The sequence below is a fragment of the Catharus ustulatus genome, chromosome 12 (assembly GCF_009819885.2).
Source record: "Catharus ustulatus isolate bCatUst1 chromosome 12, bCatUst1.pri.v2, whole genome shotgun sequence".
Classification (NCBI taxonomy): Eukaryota; Metazoa; Chordata; class Aves; order Passeriformes; family Turdidae; genus Catharus; species Catharus ustulatus.
In genome coordinates, this window is record NC_046232.1 from 10,719,372 (window position 1) to 10,744,788 (window position 25,417).

Genomic DNA, 25,417 nt, shown 5'->3' on the forward strand with positions numbered 1-25,417 from the left:
TGAATCTGCACAAAAGAGAAAAATAAATTTCAATGGGAAATCTTAGCAACTCCCACAGAACAAAGGGAAACATGAGAACAGAGTTCCAACAGCAGAAGAATAGCTTTGACAGCAAATTTTAAGGATGAATGACTGAAATATATATATACGTGACTGTGGATCCCAATACTTCTGGCAAGTGCACCCAGTTTGAGATTTTATGGGAAAAGGGACATGATACAGTAGTAAGCAGACCTTCAAACCTCAGAAGAAAGTTCTAACTATAAAGTAAAGTAAGAGGTAGGGGGCAAACAAGATATGAAATTGCAAAGGTGGTAAGTAAAGCCTGGGAATGCAAGCAAGTCAGAGATCTCCATAGTTGATCCACAGGTTATACTTAGGGAACTTGAATTTAAATAATAGCAGTCTTGAAAGGCTTTCACAATCTGATAGAGTATTTTGCAAAGATTGTAGTAATTCTGCAGAAGAGACAAACTGGCTGAACCAGACTGAAAACTATCAAGCATGGTAGGACCAAGACTGTTGGGTCTAATTTTTTCTATTAATAATTTGCTGTCCTATATTATACCTGCAAGATAAACCAGCCAGAGAAAATATAGGGAACAAACATACAGAATACCACTGCATTCTGCTACTTTGGGGTGTTGTTAAAGAAAGTTTAAGTTAAATAGTGCCAAACTGCAATGTTACTGGAATAAAATTTGATCTAGCTGCTACAGCATAAATACAGTGTTGAAAAAGGAATAATCTGAATCAAAAAGATGTAACAGCAGGTAATCAGTTCTTGAATAAAGCAGGTAAGATCTTTCAGCCATATAACCTAGTGGGTGAAAATACCTGACAGGCTTAAGAGATTCATTCAGTGACTCTATCACAATCCTGGCTCAACTACCCAAGTCCAAGCACACACATTGCAGGATTACATCCCCCTTTCCAACTGGTGTCAGCTGTCCAATGTCAGGAGTTGCCACCCCCTGTTAATTGCTTCATTCTTTCCTACTGACATTGGAAGGAGAGCTGAGAACACTTTTGACTAGGAGCTGTTGATTCTTGAGCTAAGGATCATCTTGCACCTTAAACTTTACTCACCAGGGAATGATTGCTGCTGTTTCCATGTAGATCTTCCCTCTTGGCCTCTACTACTGATTTTCATTAAGCAAAACTTAAAATCTCTTCGGCAGCTCTGGAGCTCTCAGGAGTTTTCACTACAGCAAGACACACAGTAAACATCAGGTGAGCAAGGATTTAACTGAATCTTTACCTACCTTCACATTCTCACACACGTTTCAGTTTTGGTCCCTGAAGTTGCCCAATATGACACAGCTGAAACAGTAAGACAAGAGCAGCCAGTCAAGTGGAAGGCCCCTCCTCATCAGTATGGCCCCAGCTCCTAAATTAAATAGGTAAGATCAGTAAACACTTCACTCTGCATTGAAACCACTGAGCTTTTAAACACAGTGAACATCTTAAAAGCTGTGGAAATTGACAGTAAGAGTTATGCACACAACACTGAACAAGGCACCAGAAATAAAATGTATTGCAAAAAGTTATATTTTATTATTTTAAAAGCAGTTTGCACATTGTCTCTAAGTGTGGTATTCTGGGGAGCAACTACAAAAAAGCTCTTGAACCTACCTCAGATGGAATATTTGGAAAAGTTCCATTTGGTCCACAGCAATGAGATGATGGGCCCTCAGCTGCTGTCTGAATGCTCAGGGATGTCCTACAGGAGAGGTGGATGTTTACTTTTACAGATCAAATCTGGAAGCTGGGTCAGCTTCTGAACTTGCCCAAGGATTGAATCAATCTGATTTATTGGCTTGAACACTTGTGCAAGTACCTCTTAGACAGGACTAAATGTGCTTCTTTTTTACTTTGTGGAATTTGGGGAAATGTTTAAGCTAACCAGAAACAGCCACTCATCATTGAAAAAAAAAGGAAAAAAGCCTCCACATGGGGCTTAGAGGACAACTAGTAAAAACTTTCCTTTGCAGACAAGGCCACAGCTATTTCCTCAGCTAACAGCACGGAATTTGGCCCTTGAACTTAACCACTGCCCGTGTTTGTTTAGGCACCAGCGGTCTCTCATGGCCCCAGTTTGCTCCCACTGATGATGACAAACCCCACCTCACTCAAGAGGAAGTGGGGTTAGATTTATGGGCAACATGAAAGCCACCAAGAAATTCAGAAGTCTCTCGTTAGAGAGCCTGTGAGAGTCTCAAGTCACAACCCAGGCCTGTGTACCAGGAGCTGAAATCCATTCTGCCTGCCCAGTTGTCCTGGAACATAAACATGCAGGACAATTTTGTAAAGGAAGTTAAACACATTTGTCTTCAGATTCTGTACTACTTCCCTTTCAAAACTCAAAAGATTCTCAAACTGAACTGTGATGTTCAAGTCCAAAAAACCAAGTAAGCAACCTTAACAAATAAGCAGTTAAATGTTACATATGAAAGGCATACAGAACATCCTTGAGAGAAGAGTCAGACTTTCTTCTAATATCACAGAACAATAGCAAACAAATCCTTTTTGCTTAGAACTCCCATATTACTGTGGCTGTGCATTGCTGGCCCATAACTATTAATTGCAACAAGTGTGATTTAATCACCCCCTGTGTAAGCCAGCAGCAAAATCCACTGCTCATCAGGGGATCACTGGAAATGAAATGCCATCCCAAGGAAAGGAACAAGTCTAGGAAAAAAGACACATCCTGCAATTCTCTTTAAAATGTGACCAGGCCTTTAAAATAGGATATTTCTAAGCATCAGGAGGGCAAATTACTACATCTTCAGTTTACCCTGATAACATGTACTAATTAAGAAACATCTACAGAATATGGTCATTCTAACTGCTACCTTTCTTACACCCAGTATGAGCTATATTTTGCTGTATCAAAGGGAAGAATAATTGAAACGTGCTTTGTTATGATAATTTAATGAAAAATTGCAAGCATACTTGCTTTTGTTGTGGGAACACAAACAGAGGGTTACAGGAGATTCTTCAAAATGGAAAAGTCAATTAAAATACAAACTTCAAACAAACCCCAAAACATCTCTCATTATACTCTAAAGGAATTTTGATAACCACTATAAAAATGACCACAAGTTACAGTAGCTTGGTTTTAGATAAAAACTGCACACTTAGTTGAATATAAAAATAGATTCTATTTAATAAATTTGTATCTAGTGCACTATAAACATTTATGAAAGTGTTATGACAAAGGTAAACAAAAGTCTACAATAATAGTTCAAGTAACTTGATAGAATTTGTTCGTGTAACATTGATCATTAAATGGACACAGTAGAAGAGATTTTCCTCAATCAATCATCACACTTTTATTTAAACATCAAGTTAATTTTTTCCTTCAAACAAGGACTGCTGGTATGAGTTCAAGTAAAAGAGTGGGCTAATTAAAAACCACTATCTTGCTGAGACTGGGGATCCCACACCACTTTTTCTCCAAGCATGTGTTGCAGCATTTTCCTACATTTGGATCTGATGTTGCATTGAGCTGTGGGACAGCTGAATTTGATTTCTCAAGAGTCGAGGAATGAAGTTTGCTCTGGGTTTGTTATTTGCCGGCCTCTACTGTAAACTTTTGTGCTGTTTTTTGTACTGACAACCTTGCCACTGCCACTAGAAACGTCTCTCCAAGAGGTAACATTTTCATCTGCAGAGGAAAATGATCTGATGTGAGGAAACTCTTCACAGTATACAGTCTGTGCTTGAACATCAGTATTGGCTTTTTGTTGAGGATAGAAAAGAGGCATTTCACCATAATCCAGATGCAAGCTTCCATTCCCAGAACTCCATTCACTGCCACTTCCTTCATCTCTTTCTGGAGTGTCTTTAAAATCAAATTCCTGAGTTCTCTTAGACTTAGTTTTCCATTTTCCACATGATTGGATACATTGATCCTCTTTCAAGCCTGTTCTTCCATTCTTGTTCTTAAGCATATGAGTTGGCCCAGAGCTCATGTGGCCATTTTTAACATTGGATACTTGCATACTTTGTAGTGTTCCCTGACCAGCAGAGGGAGGAGCATTGCCATTACTCACAGCACACAAAGGTCCTTTGCCTATATTTGCAGCGGGGCCATATTTTTCTCTCCTTCCATCTTCATTTGGATAACATTCTGGTAGAACACCTCTAGAAGCACCATCCAGATTATGAGAATTATTCCTGTTCTGAGTATCTGAAGCCACTGTTTCACAAAGCACATGTTGAGCTTTGGTCTGTGTTGCATCAAACTGCTGTATCAAGTCACGTGGAACACGCTTCTGGACCACTTTATCAGTGGCTTTTTCAGTACTGCTTTCACTACATGATTTGCTTTCCCTATGGTGTAACTTAGTCCAAAGCACACAATCTCTTTTGGAGCACTCACCTCCAGGATCAGAGTTTGTATGCAGAGCTAGGAGAGAAGGGAAAGAGATAGGTAATTGAAGATAATGTTGATACTAGAAGAAAAGCATTTCCATTACTACATGCATTACATCAATATGAAGATGAGAAGGACCAGAGAGTCCAGCACACCTGGGCGGGCAGATTTGCGCGGGGGAATGTGTCGGAGAGGCGTTTCCAGTCCTTTAGCCATCGTAGCAAGTTTACTGGCAGCATCCATTATTTTCTTTTCAGCTCTGTCAAGAATTGCAGAGCATAGGGAAAAAAAACAGACAAAAACAAGTTAAGGGTAATTGAACACTACATCTTACATCAAAGCAGTGCTACTGAGAGTCAGAGAAGACTGAAAGGACAGTGTGCCAGGCAGCTCAGCAGTGACCTGGCACCAACACGCACACACTGGCAGGACTTCAGGTCTTCACTGTTTGCTGCAAGGTGGACAGACTCCAGACTAACATCTACACACCTCCTGCACAGCCAGCAGTCATTTCCAAACATACTTGAACTTACCCCTCATGTTTGCCATTGTCAGTGAGTAGGTGTTGCAGGCAGGTCAAGTAGTACTTGCGCATTTTCCGTGCTGTCTCTTGGCGCTCTCTTAAAACCTCCACTTTAATCATTTCAGCAGCTCGTTCCTTACTTTCACGGATATAACAAAGCATATCACCTACAAACACATGTCATTAGTAGCAGTTTTTCCCCAGAGTGAGGAAAAAGCCAACACCACAAACTGGGATTGTCTAGCAGACCTGGAACGAGTCAGCAAGGACATGGATTTACCTGCCAACATTCCACCAAATCCTCGTGCCAGTTGTTGCCCACTGGATGAATGCCAGGGCAAACCACAGCAGGTCAATATGAAGGATCAGAAAGGAATTCAATTGTCTGATTCTGCATCTTAAGCAGGCACAGGGATTTGGGAGGAATGTTGGCTGGCAAAATATGGGTCTAGAAACTTTTCAATGGCCATAGAGCTGGAATCTGGTGACCTGCTATACTTAGGTAAGACCTGGTGCTAAACTTAATCCCTTCTCCTCAGTCAGAAGGTTGCTGACTAAGCCAGAAGGCAGGATACAGCACAGGAGAAAAGCAGAATTTCTCTCAGGACAAGCTGCAGGCTAGGTAGGTTTCTTTCCTGGAGAAACAGGATCAGTTCTCAAAATACACTTGACCACTTTAAAAGACATACTACAGTACAACAAAGCAAGGATGGTAAAACAAGGTTTCACTCATCACAATTGCATATTGAATTTAGGGTGACAATTCCATTTCTCACAGTCACTCCTGTAAGATGGAAAAGTTTACTTCTCCTGTGATTTGGTTGTCAGATTCTTGCCCAAGCTGGCTGAAGGAAGAAGCAATAAAGTAAATTATTTTCCTCCATTAATTTTTCAGCTAAGACTTTAGTACTTACACTTAATCTTGCTCAAAGCCTTAATGTAGTGAGCACGCATTTCTTCCAGACCTTTCGCAGAGTCAGAAGATGCACAAGGTTTTGAGATGCCTTCCCTTGACAGTGACCTGAAATGCATACACATCACATTGCACAAAAAAACCCAACTTATATTCTCCCAAAATAAGAAACCATCTTGTTTAATTTTTTAAATACCTTGGTGGTGATCCCTGGTCTTTCAGTTTAGTGTTCATCTCTGAGTTTTCTGCAATTAGAGCTCCTGGAACCATCTCATTTTCTATTAAAAAAAAAGATGAACCATAATTCTCTGCATTTCTCTAAATTCAAGTTCAAGAGATGCTTATGTAATAACTGCTGCCTCTGGTACAAGAGCTCAATGTCCCAAAGTATTGTTAGTCGCAGTACAGCTGTTGCAGTAACAAGCAGATAGGAACTGATCCCAACACACTTCAATGAAGTCTGAATATAAAAATCAGCTCATACAGTAATTAAATAAGCTTTAAGCCTTCATATGTCATTACTAACACTAAACTAAGATATCAAGTGTACTTGGAGAGAAAGGACAGGATAAAAAAGAAACAAGGGTGGTTTTGACAAACATTGAAAAAGAATTATTAATTTGTGGCTTAGCAATTGTGCCTTTGAGCCTTTGAGACAGAAAGATACAAGATAAAACCTGGTTGGTTTGGTCGGTTTATTGTGGTGAGGAGTTTTTTTGTTTGTTTGTTATGAGGTTAATAACCAAAACCCCCAGTATCCACTAAAATTAAAAGATCCAACAGATGAGATAATCAAAGTTGTGTTTAGGTGACTAACAATCCTAACCTTGAATTTGCTCTGACTTAGCTTCATATTCCTTCACAGCAAGCTGAAGATGTTTGGAAGCCATCTCCAGCTCTCTTTTCAAGTCCTGGCACACAGCCTCTCTTTTTTCTAGCTCCTGGCAGCAGCACTTGCAGCACAAATCTTCTTTTTGTACATTTCTGACTTGCAACAGTAATTGCTAAAAAGTTATACATCAACATGGGACCAGAAAAAAAAATGAAACAAGCCCAACCTATTTTCAGTGTTCTACTTAGTCCTCCTCTCACTGGAGAGTGTGTAATATTTTAGCTCAATTACACTAATCACAAGAGGCTGGTACCCTGCTCCAGAAAGTGCAGCAGCATCTATCAACTCACACAGCCTTCACAGCCTCAGTGCATTAGCGATGATATCTGAGTTCTTCAGTCAGCAGAATAAATTGAGGTTAAATGCTTTTAATTTTTTTTTAGTGTTAAAAAAAATAAAAACCACCAAAAAACAGCCAAGCAGGGTCTTTTGAAGTCAGCTGAAGGAAGCTGTCCCAGCTGGAAAGCCTCACATGTGTCTGAGCCTGGTTAAGGGATACACAAAGACTGGGCTCCTTCCAGGCCAGCGATGGCTGCTCCCCACAGCCAGGCCAGGGCGCTCTAGAGACAGGAGCACTGCAGTGCTGGTATTGTTCTGTGTTAATAGGAACTTGTTTTGTTGGTGTTGAAGGAATTCAAGCCACACTACAGGCACAGAGCCAAAACCTCTCTTGGGTTTTGCTGCTTTATGTTTTTCAGTTGCGTAAGAGCTCAAACTAAACAGAAAGCCCCAGGGACATCTGTCCCTCCCATGAAGTTTTTCCCATCTACACTGTCTCCAGTTTTGCCATAGTACACGTGACAGCTTTGGGAAGAGCTACAGTGCTAAACTACATACTAGGCACAGGGAGTGGGGGGAAAGGGAAGAAGGGGAAAAACAAAAAAAAGAGAGAGAGAAAAGCCACCCATGGATTCACATTTTTTTCAACTACATTCTTGACCAAAAGAACCAGAGAAGACTACCCTGCCAGGTCAAGCAAGTTCTTGACACAATAGTATCTTTTACATGAATTCCTTGTCTTGTGTAATGCCAAGAGCAAGCAGTATAATCCAATCTTCGAAGATCCAATCTAGTATTACCCATTTACAAAACATAGTTTACACCATGCCCTGCACATCATGGCCAACACTGCCTTGCATGTGAACTGTTATATACTCCAAAGGTTTTAGTGCTAACAACCACCAAAGAATACACACACCTGAGTGTATGAGACAGCTATTTCTTTCCTTCTGAAGAATGGCTTCAAAAAGCAGAAAGCTACTAGCTTTTGATAAAATGAAACCATAAAGCCTAACGTTAAATCAGTATCTGGAGACCAGTACCATTCGCTGCAGTTTGTGACTTGAACTTAGTTTACGCAATATTCATCAACCTCACAGTCAGAACAACTATATCTTCCTCTATCACCCAAATATTTACTAATAATTAATTTTGCACTGGGGTCATCAATAGGACATTGACTATTGAAGACATCTACTAAAAAGCTTCATGTGATGATATGCAATGTGTCAGATTAAGATCAAACCCAATACCTTTGTCTGTTCCAGCTTCCTGCAAGGGTGTCTGTCTTCTCAGTCTCCTTTGGGCTTCTGCTTGGTGTCCAGCATGGCACACAGGAGGTCTTGCCACATCCCCAGTGTTCCCTGCACCATGGTGTGGGTGCAGGTATGAGTCTTTATTTGCATTACTCACTAGCTCTTCATATTTCTGCAATTGAAAAACACTTCCTGAAAACCCCACACAGCAAAAACAAAAGTGTTCCACACCACAACCAACCCTGGCCACCAATAGTAGCTTTAGTAATTTTAACACAGGTTCTTTAAACCTGCAGTAGAACCACAGTCAAATCATGAAAAAATTTCTATTCTATGGTACAAAAGTTTTATTTAGCATAACTTGTTGCAACAGCAGTGCCTGAATATCTTGAGTATTATTTGGAAATGACATAGCCCTTAACATTGCAGAACTATACCCTGTCTTTGAATAGCTAAAGATAATTTGCTTTTTAAAGAGAAAAGACATTACTAGGAAATTAAAGACTTCACTAGATAAGGTGGTTCAAGCCAACCAATGTTTTGAGATTCAAAGGCATATTAAACAGTTTACCAAGAGACATTTCATTTCCACTGCAGAAGGTGCATAAGGTACAGGAAAAAAAGCTCCCAATTCTCTTTACCATCATGGATATGACTTGTGACATGAAAACATTTAAGGTCCACTTGTTGAACAGAAATACATTGACACTAAAGAAATGGTAACATCCCACCTTCTCTTGAAAAACAAGACATTTTCTCTGTCCTATTCTCAGATAATTCCCCAGCTACTAACTGCTGGCAATGGCATTTCCGGTGGAATGCTCCCCACAACAAAAAACTTATTACAATCATAAGCACTGCAAGAAGAGGAATCTGCTAAAACAACAGAAACAAAGGCTTTGGGATACAATTTGATTTAGCCCCAAACTCCTCTAGTAGAGGGTAAGACATCTTTCCTCATTTAGGCAGGCACACTGAGAAAGATTTCCTAGAGGCACAATAAAACAGGCAAGACTCTTATTCCCAAGACAGAACTGCCTAACTGACAAACTGACCTACTGCAGGCAATTTGCAAAAAGAGTTTGCTGTTTTCATCTTTGTTTGTATAAAGAGGAGGGAAAAAAATGTAACATGATCAACATTCACTATCCAATCACCATTGCAAACTGGATTTTGCAGCTATGCAAACATCTGAGGGGGGTTCTGTCATTACAGCCCATCTGTGAGATGGCATGGAGCCTTCAACAGGCCCCCAACATTAAGGAAGTGGATTAATCTCCTTAATTTACAAATCTTTGCATAAATGACATTCCAAACCTGAATTTCTCTTCTTTAAGGACTGAAGATGTAAAAGCTGCATCCTCTCCCTTTTCACTTGCTAGTGTTAGATTTAGCCTCCTTTTAGTTTTAGAGTACACATATCAATGAACACTAAAGTTGAATTTTCTATTTCTCACAATTACATGGCTATCATGGGAGAAAGCAGGCCTGACTGACTTCTCAAATCCCTTTTCTGATGGAGAGTTACAATTTACAGAAGCATTACCTCTTTCCATTCCAGCTCTTTCTTCTCCAGAATTGTGCAGACTGTGGCTCTATAGGACTTTTGTAAACAAGCCTTCAGTTTGTCTTTGCCTTGACTGGTTAATGGAACATGAGAGTCAAAACACTTGTCCTTCCAATAACGTTTACTCTGTGTGCACTTGACCAGTTCTTCATGAATTTCACTCAACAAATACTCCAGCTCCACCAGGGTCTTCTCCTCATATCGATTAATTTCATCCTGCAGTCGCTTGGCTGCCTCAGCCTCCCATTCTCGCTGCTTTTGGTCTAGTAACATCTTTATTTCTGCATCCTTCTGAACTGAGAGATCATGCTTCTGCTTTGCAAGGTCCTCCTTTGCTGTTGCAAGGACCTCCTTAATTCTGTTTCTATGATCATCTAAGAAGGATTGGTAGTCTCTCTCATTTTGCTCTTGTATCTGCAGAATTTCTTCTTGTTTTTCTTTGTTCCACTGCACACGGGCTTTTGCTAGTTCTGCTTTGACAGCTACAGGGATTTCCTCTTTCTTTAGCTCCAATTCCCTCCTCAGAGAAATCACTTTTTCTTCAAGTTCTTTAACTCTTAGTCCAGATCTCTCTGTACCTTCATATTCTTTCTTCCACTTCTCCTCAGCAGCTGAGAGAACCAGGGCTAGCTGCCAAATATACAACAGTCATTAGAAATACATACACACATTCATAGATACACAAAATGTAACTCTGAGTCACTATAAATCTACTGGAGATATTTCCAATGTATTTAACAAAAATTAAACCTATGTAGGCAAAAAAATGGATGTGGAGCAGAGCAGCCAAGACATCTTTCCTTAGTGACTCCCTGTGCCTGTATCTACATTCATTCCTCTGTAATATTTGGGATTTGGAAGTTTTAACTGTTTATCAACACACATACAGCAGTAGTTTGGGCTACCTGCTTTGCTGTAGTCTTTTGGTGTTCCTTTTCCCATTTTTCTTGTTCTATCTTTAGATTTACTTTGTACTCTTGCAGCCACTTGGCATGAGCTTGGGTTAGTGCTGCATCTACCTTTAAACAGATAAAACACCTGCTTCAGTAGGTAGGTAGGTACACTTGAATACATTTTTATTATTACTTTCATGTAACAATGCAAGAATAGACTTCAGTTTGGATTGCCTACATTTACAGAAATTTAAAGAATCAGACCAGCAGCACTTCATGCATTTCTTGATGCAAAAATTATACCAGAATTTAAAAAATTAAATTAATTTTCAACAAAATGGTATAAAACCTAAGTCAGTGCTGCTCAGCTCTGTTCAAAACTCCTGCAAAACTTTAACAGCATGAAAAACAAACCACATACTACAGTTTTTTCAGAACTTTTTAAAGAACTCTATTTCTAATACAGCAAATATGAGTGCTAAACTTAAGAGGAAGTCAGTAGAGGAGCCCACTTTCTTTTTTTAAGTGACTTAATTGGACACAGTAGTTTTGCAAACTCCAGGCAGACAGAACAATTGTTACCTGGCTGGCAAGATTTTCACAGTACTTATTTTCCAGTTCTAATTCAAATTCTTTTAAGACCTCTTTGGAGGCTGTGTTTTCTTTCAGAGCCTTCTGGGTCTGCAGCCTCTGGTCTTCAACAGTCCCTTCTAACTCTTTAGTTGAAACTTCATCCACAACTGTAACTTGGTCAGTTTGGCAGCTGCAGTCATTACATTCAACTACAGTTCTTCTCACTTCTTCCAGCCTACTTTGCCATTCTCTTTCTAATTTGGCAAAGACTTGTTCTTTATTCTAAGGAAAAAAATACATTTTTAAGAAAATCTTCCCAGTGTCTAAATAAACAGATTTCACTGGTGTTTAGCAAATGAAACACTGTTCACACCAATGATGCTCCTTGACAGGAGAGGAACAAAACCATGCACAGAGAGGAGAGAGTTTGGTGACTCATCAGAGCTTTCTTCTATGGGATAGGATACACAAAGGATTTCTACATGATACCTGAGTGAAACAACAACCTTCACTCAAGCATCAGGGTGGAAAACTCCAGCTGTGACATTCAGGGTATTCTGTTTGCTACTTTACAAGATCTAGGTTTTGGGTTTCTTTAAAAATACAAAACATGTATAACACCTAATGATTTTTTCAGTCATTAGGCTTTTAAAATGACAGATCCTTAACAGACACTTCCAGTGGCAGAATAACAGCACAAAGTTCTGTTTCTGAAAATAAACAGCAAAACAACCAAAAAAAAATTGAAATTTCATTATCTAAGTTTCCCACCTCTTTTTCTTCCTTTTCCCACTGAACTTTGGCTAATGCAACTTCTTCTTGAACCTGCTGGCTTTTTTCTTCCAGCCACTGCTTCTTTGCTGCCATCATAGACCTGATGTGTTCCTCTTCAAGCTCAATTCTCAGAAGTTTAAGGGAGACTTCTTTTTCTTCTTGTAGCTGTTTCTTGAGCTAGACCAAAAAAATAAAATAAATGAAGTATTCTCCAAGGTACAACTGCTCTGGTACAAAGAGATGAGAATGCATGAGACACGTGATTAACTCTCTAGAGGCTGTGCGCTGATGACAGCTAGATAAGAGATTCAACTCTCAAAAAAGGTGTTTTAAGATATTACACCAGAGGTGGTTATAGGCTATTCCTGTAAAGTAAGTTTTCGTATCAAGCACCTTTACTCTTCTCATACTTTGGCCTGAACCTCTTTACTGTACTTGCTTACCCAGACAATTGATCTACTTCGGTCATTGCACTGACATCTTCAGAAAAGCAAAGTTTCTAATCAAATCAGTGTAAATTCATTATTACGTTAAAAAAACTCAGTATTTTTTAGATCAGTTTTATACAGGCTAAAGTAAACTTGTATCATCATTCAGGGTTTTTTGAAAATGCCTTATGAATGTAAAAGCTCATACTGCTGACTAAGCATCCTTGGAAGTCAGAGTTATGGAAGTACACTACATGAAAACAAACAGCTATTGGGAAGAGTTACTCCTACAATATTTTAAAGCCCAGGACACACCACCAGCTTAATTTAAAAACCTGTAAGTTATATGTATGAACTTTCTGATACAGTTGCATCTCTTCCAAGTAGGTTCCACAAACTTTTACAAAATTAAATATACTTATTAATATTACATCTTGAGAACAGCGTGAAAGTATATGGTTTACAGGCATTTCCATTTTTACCTTCTCTTCCTTCAGCTGCTGCTCTTGCTGAAATTTCTGTCTTAAAGTAGTTTCCAAGGTGTCCTTCTCCCGACAAATTCCAATGTAACATTCCTTCACCACAGTAATCTCTTTGTTCAGCTCCTCTATATTATCCCTTCAAAGGACAGACTAGGTATTGTCAACTGGCCTCACAGGACAGCGAGTCAGCTTTAAAAGAAGTGTTACTAGCAATGAAAGTCAGACAGGAAACATGAAAGGTTCAGTAAAAATGGAAATAACGGTAAGCCTTACTTTAACTGCAAGATTGTCTCTTCAGAGGTTTGAACAAGCTGCTGCTTTTCCACAGCAAACCTCTCCATCAGCTCTTTCTCAAAATGTGCTTTGGTGTCCTCATGATGTTGCTGGTAAGTTCTTTCACACCTACAATTCGAAGAAAGGAAAAATAACTACCTGGTTTCAACTACCTAGGTTCATCTTTTCCATAAGAAAATACCTTTCTAACATTGATCTCTTGTACCTGGCAGCTGGAACACGGTTATGTGTACAGGGTGAAAACCCACAAATTAAACCAAGTTAACAGACTTACCTCTCAATGGCTTCTTGCTTATCATGATCAAACTCCTCAACCATCTTTCTCATCTGACAACAGAGGTCTTGATTTAAGCTTTTCAGTTTTTCCTCATTTTCCTTCAGTTCTTCAATAGTTGAAGTATGCACCTGGACAAACAAGGGTCAAGTAACATGGGATTGTAAGAACATTTAATAACAGGTTTTTAGCTCAGGGTGGGGTTTTTTTGTTTTCCTGGAGTGGTAAGCAGCATCTGTCTTACCTCAGCTTCCTGTAACAAAGCTTCATTAGCCTTTTTGAGTCTCAGAACTTCTTCCTTTAGATTATCAGAAGCATCCTTCAAATTTGTGACAGGCTAAAAATAAATAAAATTAAGATGATATCTTTCAAGATATAAACAATTTAGCAGCTAGTGCTTAAAAAAAAAGTTAAGATATGTCAAATAAAATTCTACTTAAAAATATAAAAAACCCAGGAAATTCTTGTACTGAAAGATCACAGTATCAATGCCATTGTAGATGAATTTTTAAAACTCAGTATCATGAAGCTTTGGAGAAGCACACTCAGTGTTGTGTCTGCAAGCTGAATGACAACAGTCATCCAACAGAGAGCACACTTCTCACATACATTGTATTCCTATCCACATCCAGGTCACCATGTACAGACACTGCAGGTCTGATCAGTCTCTAGAGGGAAGGCAATAATGGGGTGAAGAGAGATGCAATATCAAGGAGATTCCTTGTTGATCAAATTACACCCTGAAGGCCCTCTGAAGGAAATCTGTGAAATATCAAATTTGTATAATCTAATGGTACTATCAGCCCTCTTAGAGAAATTACAAGGTCCTTTTGGCTAAAGAAAACCATCTTTTTCCAATGAAATTTACTTCTAACAAAAGTAGGGCAGACACTAAGTACTTCAAGCATATAAGTCACCATTTTAGGACTCACTTAATGCATATGCTGCCCAGGTTCTGCTATTCAATTGTTTTCTTTCCAACCAAAGATACAAAAGCAGAGTTGCTATGCATAAATTTTTGATCAATTCTCATAAGAAGTTTAAATGTTGGTTTTCTTCACCAAAAAACAGAAATACTTGACTTTTAAAGAAATGTAAAAACAAACCTCTGAATCTCTTGATGCTTTTTCTGCTTTCAACTGCTTGTATTCCTCTAGTGTCTCCTGGCAATCTTTAAGACTATTTTGTAGTTGAGTAATCTGGTTTCTCTTCATTTTATTACTGTTCAATAAACGTTCCAGCTCAGCTTTTAATTCTACAATAATTTCATCTTTAGAGAGTTCTTTATCCGTGTCTCTGTTCTGTATTGCACTATCAGGAAAGACATAACCAGTTCAGTATTTAAAAGACAAACACATTTATCTGAAAGGCAGTGGTAGCAAAGAGAAGAGCAACTAAAGCCACCAGAAATATCAGGATGTCTAAGATGTAATAGTAAAAAGCATAAGAAGACATGAATATCAAAGCTTTTTCATCAAGTTGCAATTAATTACAGAGAACTTGTTAATTCAGCTATTTCCTCAAAAGATTCATTCTCACACAATGTGAAGAGTTATGAAACAACTCAACGGGTTGATGTAAAAGAGAGATTTAGCTTTAAACTACTATGTGGAGTCTTTGAGCAAAAAACGTATCCATGAATATAATTCTTACAATTAAAGGAACAGCAATATAGTGCCCATAAAATCTGAAGACTTATTAAATAGCAATTAGGCAACCAATTTATGGTACTAACACAGTTTTTCCTCTGTTTCTCGGATTACCTGGCAATACAAGCAGTATTTCAAGTATCTATCAAAAAACCTGTGTGTTGATTGAGTAGAACCCTCTTTTTAGACATAACTTGCATAATTTCTAGAGGATTTAAATTTTTTCTTTCAACAAGAATCACTCAATACCTGCAGAATCTTGGCTTCTTCCCTGTGATTTTTTTAATTCCCAGTTCTACATAGGAATCACCCAGGCTCATATGTTGCTCTCCACCTGCATCATTCAAAAATACTCCAAGCTTGGCAGCAGATTCATACAAAGCTATTTCTTCTTTCAGTTCCATTAATTCTTCCTGAAAGGAAAAGACAGAAAAAAAAATACATTGACCAGAGAGACTCCAAGCCCAACGTATCAGGCCCATGATAACTCTTCCAAAGAGAACAAACACATGGAGCTCTTCCTCCTGAATATAGTTATATTTAGCTGCATTTAGCAGAATTGTCTAGCATTAACTTATGCTTTCATTTTTCATTTCTGGTACCTCTAGCAAAGCATAGGTTAAAACTACAAATTCATAAAAATATACAAGAAATATTCCCTATTGTTCTTCTTATAGTCCATCTATGAAGAATTATTTCTTTTGCTCTTCTGCATTCCTGCTGTCCTTGTATAGCAAAATGGATGACAACAGAAAAGCACATACCTGGAGAAACAGCTATTACTCTAGTCCTTAGTAGGATTCATGGTTTCCAAGGTAAGAGATTTAAATCAAATATAAGAACTGAATTGGAAACCCAGACTTCCACTCATGCTTTACAGAGGACTTTCTAGCATTCCCTTCTGCTGACAAAAGATAAATTTCAGAGCATGGCATCTCCTCATTGAATTACAAGACTCCTAGCATACTGAATTTACTTTTTTTTTTTTTCCAAAAGCAGGTTTGGACAGAAGTATGAGCTCAGACTTGTGCCAGTATAATTGCTCAAATGTGTTTTAATTGGTGGGGAATGAGGAAGACCAACATGAAACACTGGGAGAGGAAGTAGTCAAAGATGATGTACTTGTTTCCTCCAAAAATTTAAAAGTGTTTCAACCACCAACATCTTAGTTATAATGCTCCACCCCTCATCAAATGCAACCATTTTATTCAAACATAAAATATTGAATAAAATTAACCTGCAAAGCCTTGTTCATGTTGTTGCTTATTATCTGTGCAGACTGAGCTTGCTGCAATTGAAACCGTAACTGATTTGTCTCCTGCATTGAGCCTATTGCAGGAAAGAAAGGGGAGAAAAAGAGTAAATCATAAACATGCAAGAAAGTCTACATAATCTGAAGAAAGATGTCTGTTAAAAACAGCAATGTTGATTCTGGCAATAGACATTACTGTTTCTATTTCCTTGAGCTCACTAACAGCTACTAAATACATTACTATCAAAAGGTTTCAATGTGTGAAGGTAGGCAAAAGTCAAACACACAAATTGCAATGCATTTCACAATCTATGATACAGGCTTCCAAGAATCAGCCTCCACCTTCCAAAACAATTATTCTCACTAAGACTTGAATTTAGAATGGCAATTCACGTCAAGTACCTCAACACTAAATTAACTTGCATCCAAATCCTGTTTAGTATGAAACAAGGTTTACACATATACAGAACAAGATACCTATGAAAACACTTCAATCACCATTGTTTGGGGTTTGGAGATGCTGTTTGCTTTTACTTCTATTTGGTTTTTACATCTTAGTCTAGACTTAAAGTTAAGTCTGACTAATCTACTGCATAGGAAACTGTCTAGAACACAATTAGCTTGATGCTGATTCCCCTTCCATAGAAACATTGATATGCAATTTAACATTTAGAACAACTGAAGACACTTCTGCAGGGAAAGGCAATAGTATGAGTAAAAGGCTGACCTGTTTGCAGTAAATTTGCACATTGCTTTTGGCTTTCTTCTAAGCTTCTTGTCAGTCGATTTATTATTTCAGTTTTTTCACATTTGGTTTCTTCCAGCAATTTTTCAAGTTGCTTAACATGCTCTCCTAGATTTTTGCAAAGCTCTTTCTAGAAATAGAGCATTTTTACTCATTTTACAAACATTTAACCATCTAGAACAGTTTCAGATACAGAAAAAGTCAATATATACAGGATAAAGGAGAAAAATAATCTGATACCTAAAGGGGTAGAGGACAGTAAAATCAATCACAGATCAAACACTATCCTTGACTGACAAGTGTTCAGTTTTCACTGGGAGCCAGTAAATGTACTCATATACAAACACACATGGATGAGAATCATTTCATATTTCCTAGAGCAGTCACTTTTCAGCACATCAGATTATCTCCTGTAATTAATCACATACACTTAGTCTGCTGGAGAAAAAAAAAAAAACAAGCCTTCACATTTGTATCAAGCCAGAGCTTAAGTCAGTTTATTTTAACTGAGCTTAAGCCAAAGTAGCAAGTGCCAATACTCTGTAAAAGAGGAACTGTAGTTTCTTTTTCACAGGGTATACAAAGTAGACATTTATATGGCATTACTTAGTTACCCTCACAGACCTGGGAGGCACAGTGCCTTGTATTTACACTTTTTGACTTTTCTAGCTTCCCTCAAAAAACAGGAGATCTCCCTCTTTAAATATCCCAAACATGCTACCATATATTTCACAGTAGAGACAAAGTTGTAAAAGCTTTGTTATGGTACTAACAGACAAAAATTTAGCTGTGCATTTTGTTTAGAAGCAAGTACCAGTTACCTCTCCAAGTGTACAACCCATCTATTTCTATATGTTGAGACAAGAATTACAGAAATTTAATTTTATTTTCTTGATGTAAAATAAGAGGAAAATTTATTAAGACCTGCCTGAATATTTTTGCTTGAATTGCTTGAATATTTCTAATAGTGGAATGGATTCTTGTGACATATCAAGTAGAATAATTTCAGTAACCTCTACAACATAATCTATATCAAACTTCATCTTAAAGACAGCCTTTTAGCCCTTCTCTACTTTTAAATCCTTACTGCTAAAATAAAGTCACTGTTGAGTGGTTAGTCATCCTTCAGCATTTGAGACCAAATCGTGGCAACAGACTACTCAATAAAAAGTTTTTGTTTTTTTTCTTGGAAGAATATCACAATATTTCTTAATTAGCCCTTTTCTTTCCCAGAGTTATTTGCAGAACTCCTTAAAAAAAGGCTGCACAGAAGAAAAGCTCAGGAGAGCAACTAAGACAATGAATTCCTTCCTCCTCTGCATCTGCTGTGCACAAACTCACAATCTGAACTTGCAACTGCCTGGAGATGTTTATGAAAACACACCACATAGGCCTCATAATGCTGAGACTTTCCATTTTCTTAGTAGCTTCCAGAAGGAGTTCTTAGAATTGTAGGTCAAGAAATGCAGTTTGGGAAACATGGGGAGCTCTGCAGTGTGGTACTCAGCATCCTAGAATAATTTCTCACCTGCTCTCGGAGTGCAGATTGTGTAGTGTCAAGTTTCTGCTCTAATGACAATACTTGCTGTTCATGCTTCTGCTTGAGTGCAGAAATAATGGCCTCGTGTTGTTCTCTGGCTCGCTGGAGGGCATCTGATCGCTGGAGTTCTAACAGCTGCTTCTGCATGCTTTCCATGGCCACCTCTGCCACTTTGGATTGCTTCAGTATCTGTAGGAACAGTATTATAGTTCACAGTTACATACATTTCACTGTTGCTCCAATATTCTGGACAACAGTTCAGTTTTTTCTGGGCAAGAGTTGCCACAAGTGCTCAGATAATGCCTGTGTTCTCACACACAGTATTTTCAACCAATGAATCCCATCCATCCATCAGGTATTTAGCTTTTGCAATGATCATGACCAGCATTTCAAGAGACTAGCACTTCTGCTTAATGCAAATGCACCACATATTTAACTGTAGAGGTCTTCAACATAAACAGTCTAAAAATATTTACAGTACCTGCTCCTCATTGGCAGTAAGAGTCTGAATTTGAGTTTCAAGGGCCTTGATTTGACCTTCAAGATGCATTTCCCTTTCCTTTCCATTCTGATAGAGTTTCTGAGACTCATGAAGACTAAGAGCCAAACCATCCTTTTCATCTGAAGAGAGAGACATAACTGTGTGAGAACCATGGCCAGCCACTCAAAAACTTCCTGCAGCACAACTGTTCAGTACCTGCTCTACAGAACCATTCACTCGCTCGTACTGTGGACAACATCAGAAGACTGAACAAAAACATTGTCTCTATCCAGCAACCAGTCTCCTCCTGGCAGCAGGGAGCACTCCAACACTGTTTGCAGTAGGGTCCTGAAGGTACAAACCCCATCCTGGCAGCAGGAGGACCTCACATCCTCCTTTAAAGGGAGAATCCTCTGGAGGAACAGCCAAGACACAGCCACGTGGTTGACAGCTGAACTTTACCCTCTCCTTTGCCTCTTTTACATTCTAAAAACTATAGTCTTAATTATATAAGGTTCCTACTTTGTCTGTTCCTATAAGAAATGGGAAACTAAGACAATCATCAGTCTCCACCACAGATTTTGTAATTTTTGAAAGAGATTTTTTTTTTTTTTACATCCAGTCTATGTCTGCTAAACCAGAAAGCACCAATTTTTTTTTTTTTTTAATAGATGTCCATTTCCCCGGTTGGGGTCCGGGTGTTTTGGCATTGACTTCTTTTTTTCCCCTGACTTTTAAAAGATTACTTTGGCAAATTTTTCATTTTTCTGTACATTTGTGATGCCTGACACATGGGGACTCTGGAAAACAACAGTGGTTTTGAAAATACAGTAAAGTTAAGACAGTTATGCAGTCAGGCACCAATCCAGAGATTTTTACTTAGAACAATGTTTGGGGGAAGAGGGTTAGGCACATATAGTCCCAAATCAAGTTTATAAGTATGATAAATACTTTGAAAGACACTTTCTAAATCAATCTCAGAATTAAAAAGCTGCTAGATATGAATAAATTCTAATAATTAGCACAAAACATTTTACCTTTGACCATTGAAAGCTGATGATTCAAATACCTAATCTGTTGTGCACTCTTTTCTAGCTTTTCATTAAGTTCTTCCAGTTGTCTTTCCCTTGCTTTATTCAGAACTTGAAGTTGAAGAATCTGCATACTTTCTGAAGAATCTGCCAAATTTCAAGCAGCATGCAGACAAGTCAGCACAGATATCAAGAAAGTCATTGCTGTAATTCCTGCTCCAAAATATTATTTTTTTATAGTGCTAAGTTCATTGCTGGTGCACAAAATCTTTTTTTAATCCACATTTGATTCACATCACATAAATTCCTTTGGCAGCAACGGCTAAAGGATTGTACAAACAACAATTCCAACCTAACAGCAAGCCCAGATAAAAGTTTGCGTGCTGTGAACTCACAGACTTGTGGTCACTGCAAATTCACACGTCTAATGAAGCAGTTCTGTCATTTGAAGTGTACCTAACAGAAAAGCCCAATGTGGCATCACTCAGAGTACACTACCTGAGGAACAGTGAGTCATTATTTTCCAATATTATGAAAGGAGAAAAAGTGTCAACAAGGTTTGACATGAAACCATCAGAAATCATTTTTCAGTTTCATCAGTCAAAACTACATTTTTAATGCCCAAAATTCATATACCCTGAGCAAAAAGAGATAACTTCTAGATTTAAAAGATTACATACTTCAACATACTTTTAGTTGTCCTCTAACTGAAAAACTACTGAAATCAACATGCTTTCTATCACTGATTCCCAGAGAACTTTTTACACAAGTTTATTTCAAGTCCAAGCACCAAACACTTACTTTCATCATTGACCAAGAATTCATGTTGCAGATCTTCAAACATTTCATTTCTCCTATTTCCTTCTTGGATTCCTGGAATATTTTGATGAATGCCATTTTGGTATGGTTTATAAGTCACTTTGTAAGGTTCTGGTGATTGGCCATTGACAAGATCAGATGCAACAAATTGCTGTTGTGACAATATATACATAAGAGGAAATAAATTAAAACCACAAGGGTAGTGTTGCCTGGTGAAAATACTTTACATCTTACAGGTTAACATGAAGAAGAGTTCTAGCAGCTTTTCATGTTCAGGCTCCAACCCTGCTCACCATTTAAGCATTCATTTTTGATGAAAGCTTCCACCTTAGAAAAGCAGTGAAGTGTTAACTTAAATAAAGTAAGCATACACATAAGTGAACTACATTTATTCTACCTCATGGAATTCCATCAAGGCAACAAGAGAAAGAAAAAAATCGTATCATGAACATATGAAAATTCAGCTTTTAACATCTTGTTTTTTAAAATAGGCCACAGAAGCCTCCCATCACTGTTTGAACTGACTGTAAGAGAATGAAGACATTTAAAAATATTACTACCAATAGCTAATGACCTGTGAAAATTTTCCAAGACAGAAAAATGTGTCAGCTTCTAAAATACCTTAAGATGTTCCTTTGGATCATCTGAAAAATTTATTATTTTATTTTGCTGATTGTTAAATTCTGGTTTATGGCCATTTGTGTAAGGCCTGAAGTTTTCAGGAAGATGATACACATTGTTATCTTGGTAGCAACTTGGAGAGTTAAACCCATCTCTACCATGATACACATAATCTGGATCATCTTGGCCATTCTGGCCACAGTAATCTTCTGTAACATCATATAAATGTTTGTTCTCTTCATCATTATGTAGGCCATTGCAATTCTTCCCATGTTTTTCAAAGTGATCAGTTTGCTGGTCACACAAGAATTGTTCAGGGTACAGATTTTGTCCTTGTTCATAGCCCTATGAATGGATAGGAGGTTTAGAACTGCTTCCTCAAAACTCAGATTTCACCCCACCCTCCTTTTTCTGAGGTTACCAGCCCTTAAGTTAGAAATACTTCAAATGAATACCAAAACACATCACCTACAGATATTTCTCCAATGAATTTAAACAATATTTAGCATGTCATTATGAACAAGCAGTAATTAGATCCCTGCTCATACAAGCTTACATTTGGAGGATCACTGATCAATGGATGATCATTCCACCTTCCATCAAGCTTCCCAGGCTCATGTGACCTAGAGAGACACAAGTAGCTTAACTATGTACTAATAACTTCAGAGGGAAAAAAAACAAGCCATTTTTTCTTAAGTTAAGGTACATTTAGTTTACTGCAAATTGCACTACAGCTCCCCTTTTACTTGGATTGCTCTTACACACCTCATCAACCCAGACTTTGACTTGAAAGCATAACATAAATAATAAAAAGATGGTGCCATATGCCTTACTGCTCCTCAGTCTCCTGGATGCTACAGTCTGAGAAGCTGGAGAGTTGGTCTCCACTGTCCTCCAGCATATCATGGGGAAGGTCTGTCAACAATTGTTGCAACTGAAATAGAACAAACAACATTCATTATATGCTCTTCAGGAAAATTAATACAAGTTCAGCCCAAAAACATTGGCAAAGTAGGCCACATGCACAAAAGCCTGGTTTTCTTCCTCCAAGGAAGAATTCACAAAGAGACTTATACCACAGAATGCTTACTAGACTAGGATACCAACCAAAGCATTTTTCTGCCAAGCTCTTGTTAAGCAAAGAGCTGCACCAGGAAGAGGTAAAGGAAATGCATCTAGTAGACATGTTCCAGGACAGCCTAATTTCAAATAATCACCTGCAAACTGATCATTTCTCCTCTCTAAATTCCATTCTAGAGAGGCAGTGGACATCCAAAACATGCTCTTTCTGAGAACTCTGGATGGAAATCGAGGTAAGAACTTGCCAGTCTGTATCACTACATTCAAGTCATCACTGCAATGATTAGTGCTCTACTGTGGACCAAGCAAGCAGACACTAACAGAAAAACACCACAACTAAAGCACACCTGAACTTTGCTTCTTATGCTTTTCAAGAGTGGCACAGTCAGCACCCTCTTTAGCTCTTACCAGATTGCATAAACCTTTTTCTTTCTTTTTAAGCACTTAAAAGATAGGAAGAAGCTAAATTCACAAGCCTTCAGATTAAATTGCTTAATTCTTTTTCACCTCTTGTTCTCTTGCATAATCTTCTTGGTCATAGTCATCATCTTCATGTTGGGTTTGAAGAGCTCCACTATCAAAGTCAAGGGACATTGTTTCCTAATATTGATTTTGTGTATCCAGCAAAACCTACCACAGGACAGGAAAACATCACACATGAACAAAATACAAGAGGAATCAAAAAGCACCACCCTCATCACCTGAATTACTTAGCACAAAAATATAATTCTTTAAACAGTCATTGTACGTTACTTATTTGTTTCTCACATACCCAAGCCTACCGACTCCCAAGAATTTAGCATTTAAAACAAGTATTTGGGTTTTTCATAGGCTGCCATTATATAATTTCTGAAGTTCACTTACAGCCAGACATTATTTTCTGCAAGTTCTAATGCTGTACAGTATACACATGATGTGATACATGATGACAGTTATGTCCACTTCTGCATCTTGCTTCATAGCCTTCTGCAGAATAACTGCATTTTGTACTAAAAAATGAAATTATGCTGTTCCTTGTGCATCTAAATAACAGCTCCAAAAGGAAAAATAGGAAAAGTATCATTGAAATCTGAAAAGTAACATCAGTTCCATATTTCAGTGCTTAAGGAAGAGAGTCTTGGCTCCAAAGGCTTGTCTGCACTGAGCAGTGTGTTCACAGAGCTGCTGTGGAAGTGTTGCTCCACGCTTGGTTACAAGGTGAGTTACTGCCTGTTCAAGGGACGCTTGTTTGGGCACACAGCTGCAGCAGGTACTGAAGTCTTCACTTGGTATAACATTACAAGAGCATTATTTCCAAGTCAAAAGTCACTTCAGCACGTTTAAAGGACTCTCTTTCCCACTGCTATTCAAGGAAACTCTCCAAGAGAGCTGGCAGGAGGCCTCAGAGCAGCTCCTGTAATGCCCGTGATCCCTCTCCCAGGGGCTCTGAGCTCCCCCTTCCCCCACACGCATCGGCCGGACGCGACCACCGGCCCTGTCCCCCTTCCTCAGGGCCGCCCCAGCCCCGGGAGCGAAGGCAGCGGGACGAGAGGGCACAGCCGCCAGAGCCGCGGCCGGTCCGGAGAGCCGGAGCCCGGAGAGCCGGACCTGGACGGGCCGGGGGCAGCTCCAGGGGTGCGAGGCGAGCTCGGCCGCCGCCACCTCAGCCCTCTCAGAAGCCGGCGGGGCCGACGCTGCCGTTATTCAGTACAGCTCCCGCGGGGCCTGCAGGGCCGGAGACAGCGGCAAAGCGCGGCCCGAACAGCGATACCCACCTGAGGCGCCGGGGCCACCCGCCCTCCACAGCCACCGCCGGGGCGGGCTCGCCTCTCTTCCGCATCACACCCGGCCCGCGCCCGCCGTCGCTGATTGACAGCCCTGAGCACCAATCGGCGGCCAGAACCGCCCTGAGCCGCGCTGATTGACGGCCCCAAGCACCAATCGACAGCCAGAGCCCGCCCAGCCGAGCGGGAGGGCAGGCCGGCTCGCTGATTGTTTGAAAGCAGGCGCGCATGGTCGCGGGAACGCGCCTGGCGAGCTGATTGGCCAAGCAGGTGACCAATGGCAGCGTGGCTTTTGTGTAGGGGCGGGGTTTCCGCGGGCGGGCAGCGGCGCCATCTCGCAGCGGGACGTGGCGGTCGCCTGGCAACGCGGGGCCGCGGGATGACGTCACGGGCCCGGAGCTGCGCCTCACGACAGTGTCACGATAGCGCTGAGGGGTGCGCGGTCACCTCTCCTGTCCCAGCTCATTCTCATTAAAAGATTCAAACTCCCGAATGAACAGATGTGTTGCGCAGAGCCGCGGCAGGAAGCGGTTCTGGCAGAGCTGGCTCCGTGTGTAACAGCCCCACCTGGGGCCTCGCCCTCAGCCCGGGCTGCGCCGCCCGCCCGCGGGAAAGGACCCGGGGCACGGAGGCTTGGGTCATTTGTTAGAGGGCTTTTATTGATTGGAGCAAACAGTTCATTTGTTTCAGTGACATTTATAGAAGTTTGAAAAGGAACGAACAAGCTATATCTAGTAAATGTGCCATTATAGGCGAAATCAACCATTTTTCCCAGAGGATTATAGTAGCCATTCGAACAGAGACTAACCAATTCTCATCATTTTCACAGACATCAAATGACTCAAACAAGGACAAAAAAAGGGTTTAGATGTGTCTGGCAATTCATATTGAGTTTCTCAAGAACAAT

General features: G+C 39.5%; 1 protein-coding gene across 1 annotated transcript; it reads right to left on the reverse strand.

Annotated features, from left to right (window-relative positions):
- Positions 1 to 2,543: 2,543 nt before the first annotated feature.
- CEP152 (centrosomal protein 152) lies at positions 2,544 to 24,565 on the reverse strand. Its single transcript, XM_033071067.1, has 26 exons — positions 24,502 to 24,565; positions 23,255 to 23,377; positions 22,501 to 22,601; positions 22,224 to 22,290; positions 21,029 to 21,197; positions 20,234 to 20,374; positions 19,197 to 19,336; positions 18,704 to 18,904; positions 17,158 to 17,305; positions 16,416 to 16,507; positions 15,428 to 15,591; positions 14,636 to 14,840; positions 13,774 to 13,866; positions 13,530 to 13,660; positions 13,235 to 13,363; positions 12,962 to 13,097; positions 12,049 to 12,228; positions 11,287 to 11,559; positions 10,717 to 10,830; positions 9,791 to 10,441; positions 8,242 to 8,416; positions 6,014 to 6,095; positions 5,819 to 5,925; positions 4,915 to 5,071; positions 4,537 to 4,640; positions 2,544 to 4,414 (listed from the first exon to the last, which is right to left on the reverse strand). The coding sequence occupies exons 2-26, from the start codon at positions 23,339 to 23,341 to the stop codon at positions 3,537 to 3,539; spliced, it is 4,725 nt and encodes a 1,574-aa protein (XP_032926958.1). The 5' UTR covers positions 23,342 to 23,377; positions 24,502 to 24,565; the 3' UTR covers positions 2,544 to 3,536.
- Positions 24,566 to 25,417: the final 852 nt, after the last annotated feature.